At 32.0% G+C, this 3,194-nt stretch overlaps 1 protein-coding gene across 1 annotated transcript in view; it reads right to left on the bottom strand.

Annotated features, from left to right (window-relative positions):
* Positions 1–1,289: 1,289 nt before the first annotated feature.
* LOC118754726 (neprilysin-1) overlaps positions 1,290–3,194 on the bottom strand; it is a 5,492-nt gene continuing 3,587 nt past the window's right edge. Inside the window, exons 5-8 of the mRNA XM_036489610.1 lie at positions 3,108–3,188; positions 2,919–3,038; positions 2,139–2,335; positions 1,290–2,066 (exon numbers count right to left, since the gene is read on the bottom strand). Of these exons, the coding sequence (XP_036345503.1) occupies positions 1,794–2,066; positions 2,139–2,335; positions 2,919–3,038; positions 3,108–3,188 (671 nt within the window). The 3' untranslated portion in view covers positions 1,290–1,793. The remainder of the gene's footprint in view (positions 2,067–2,138; positions 2,336–2,918; positions 3,039–3,107; positions 3,189–3,194) is intronic.

The following is a 3,194-nucleotide window of genomic DNA, read 5'->3' as shown; positions in this document are numbered from 1 at the left end:
TCCATGTTATGGAATATGGTTAAAAAACAACTTTTCGTAGAAATGGTATAGAATTCTCGAAAGTCAATATTTTTCGATCGGAAACCTCTGGTTCTCTTAAGGATACTTTCAATAATAATACCCAGTTATTTATGTAACCATTTCTTAAAATTAACGATTTTGTATTGGCTCTTGCCATGGCGTTTTTCGGACTTTTGGCGGACCTATAATGTTTCATTTCAAGATAAAAAAATTTGTTATTTTTTTCGGTATAGAAAAATCCTAGGGGGTGAGAGCATACAATTTTCGACTTTTTCGCAGGCATTTTCCATACTTTGTGCAAAACTCTGAAATTTGCCAAAAAATTTAAAGTTTTTTTTTTGAGTTTGCCGTTCCGTAGTCCATTCAATTCTAGTACGTTAAAGTGCAAGTTTGCAGTACCTAGCTACTTACCGTTGATTTTTTACAATTTCAATCAAAGTATGTTCGAAAATTTATTGAATTTTTTCAAGTTTTGCATAGAGTTCGAAAATTTTACTTTTATGTTTTATGTTGTAGTATGAACTATATTTTATAGAAAAAATTAAAAACAAAATTTTTACATAAGTTGTGAAAAATTCTCTGTGCCTATACCTTTTCCCGTGACTGTATGTATGTCAAATTTTGAGTTCCTTCAGCGATTAATCTTCGAATGATAAAATCTTTATTTTTATTTTTTTTTTGTGAAATTTACTATATTTATTTTTTATTCTTCAGTTTTTACTAAACTATAAATTAAGTACATATCAAGTGTATGAATGCGATTTTTAATCTTTACACATATACATACATGTATAGATAGGTATACATAATTTATAACTGCTTCAATGAATGACTTTGTAGTTTATATGTATGTACTTGGTTTTTAATCAAAAATTACTGAATTGCGCTAGATCTATGTAGGTATGTAAGTAAGTATGAATGTATGTATGTATGTATGTATATTTTTGCATTATACAAATTCGCAAATTTACTTATGGTTTGTAGGTTTGGTACTTTCGTATGATTAGCTGTATGTATGGATGTGTGGGTGTGTATCAAACCTGTAAGCATGATGTTTACCTAATATTAGCTAATTTCATAGTTTCAAATTAACAATTTATACCAACATATGTACATATGTATGTATAAGGCTCGTATTTTTTTCGGTCAAAAAACTGTATATTACTGCGGAAAAAATTCGTTTCGCAGTCTCCATTAAAAAAAATAAGTTTTTACAGTACACTCTAAGCTAGTGAAATTTATTATAAATTTATACCACCTTTGTGTATTAAAAAATTTATGTAGCAGGAAAGTATTTTTTCATATAAATATAGCATTTTTGGGAAATAACCGCAGTATCCATTTTTTGAATCTAATAAAAGTATTAAAATCAAACATAAGTATAGATACGAGCGCTTATGCACATATGTATACATATATATTAAATGATATATTTATGTATATGTACTATATATACCATCCTAGTTCACATAAGTACGACTTTACATAATTTATGTTTTGAAACATTTATAAAAAAATAAAATCATTAGATACTAATTCTGTTCTTTTAAGCAAACCGCTTTCATTATTTATGCCTCTAAATTACACTGTGCTACCCAATACATTTTTTGTCATATCCTTTCTTTTAATCTTATACAATCTTTGTGTACTACTATATAAATTATAAAGGTATTTATTTAGTTAATTTTCTATACATATGCATACATATACATTGTATTTATGTGTATGTATATAGCGAACTTGTTTTTTTGTTTTTGTTTTTGTTTTTGTTTTTACCACACACTACACTTTTCCACCGGATTCATCGGCGCGCCGAGTTTGCATTTGTATGCCTCGGCAAAGTCTTTTGAGTTGGAAAGTGGCGCAAGTACACGTATGAAACCGGGTGAGTGCACCGAAGAGCGTATTTTGGTGACCGCATCCTCGGGCCGCATTGAACCGCACCAAATTTGTGCGTAATTTAAGAAGAATAGTTGATCGTGTGTTAGATTGAGACCGGGTAAAACCGGTTCAGGTCCATGCCGCTTTACCCATTTCTTGTAGGCCTACGTAACGCAACGGGCAAACTGTTTAATTCAAATTCAGAAGATTTTGAAGATTTCAAATAGATCACCTACCCGGAAAGCCTGCTTCAGTCCTCCATTGTCCGCTATGTTTTCGCCTTGCGTCATGCGCCCATTCACATACATATCCACCTCTTCGATCTTATATTTGGAATACTGATCGATTATGCATTGCGTGCGTTCACGGAAAGCTTCGATCGTGGCATTGTTCCACCATTGCATCATATTGCCATCCTTGTCAAATTGGCGTCCTATCACGATGAGAGAGACAGAAAAAAAAACGATCCAATGAAAAATTTATGAATATGTACTTAATTATTTCTAATGAAAATTATAATAAGTATAAGAAACAAGTAATTTTTAAACAAAAAAACACAACCGACTTTAATTCTCATATAAAAATTTAGGACTAATCGTTAATTTGCTTATGATCCAATGATCGGATATCAACCTTCGCCTTTTTTTTTGAAGTCGGTTATAAATAGGGTTAAAGGAGTTCTCTAAATTAGCAGATTTTTTTTTGATGTTTTCTGCTTTCAATAGAGAGATCGATATATGTAAGGGCATCGATAACAAAACCGATAAATAAATATTTGGCGGGAATCTCCTTCGATTTGTGCTGTGCGTCTAGATGTTGCCACACAAGCGGGAGGCACCCATCGTTTTTCGCCGCCTCCAAACACAAATGGTTTTATGTGAAACCTTTTCAACCGTTGTTTTAAAAAAACTTTTTCTAATTTAGATGTTGGCGTGGTATTGAACCTCTGATCTGCCATGTCGTAGTAAGTAAGTCTTGTTTTCTAAATAAAAAATCCTTTTTTTTCCCCACGTTACCTTTATCATCGAAGCCATGAGTAATTTCATGTCCAATTACGACACCGATTCCTCCGTAGTTTACAGATTTCGGATAATTGTTGCTATAAAATAACGGCTGGAATATTCCCGCAGGAAAGACTAAAAAATATTGTAAATTGCTTTTATTGAAATATTTTAAAGGCACAGCTTATTTTCGCAAAAAAATACCTATATCATTCTTGTTTGGATTGTAGAATGCATTCACCACTGCCGGCTCCGTCGTCCATTTCTCCTTGTCAACAGGCTGATGTAGCA

This window comes from Rhagoletis pomonella, unplaced genomic scaffold, assembly GCF_013731165.1.
Source record: "Rhagoletis pomonella isolate Grant_MI unplaced genomic scaffold, Rhpom_1.0 Rhpom_scaffold_04485, whole genome shotgun sequence".
Classification (NCBI taxonomy): Eukaryota; Metazoa; Arthropoda; class Insecta; order Diptera; family Tephritidae; genus Rhagoletis; species Rhagoletis pomonella.
Note: the sequence above shows the minus strand (reverse complement) of the source record. Positions and strands in the feature narration are given on the sequence as shown.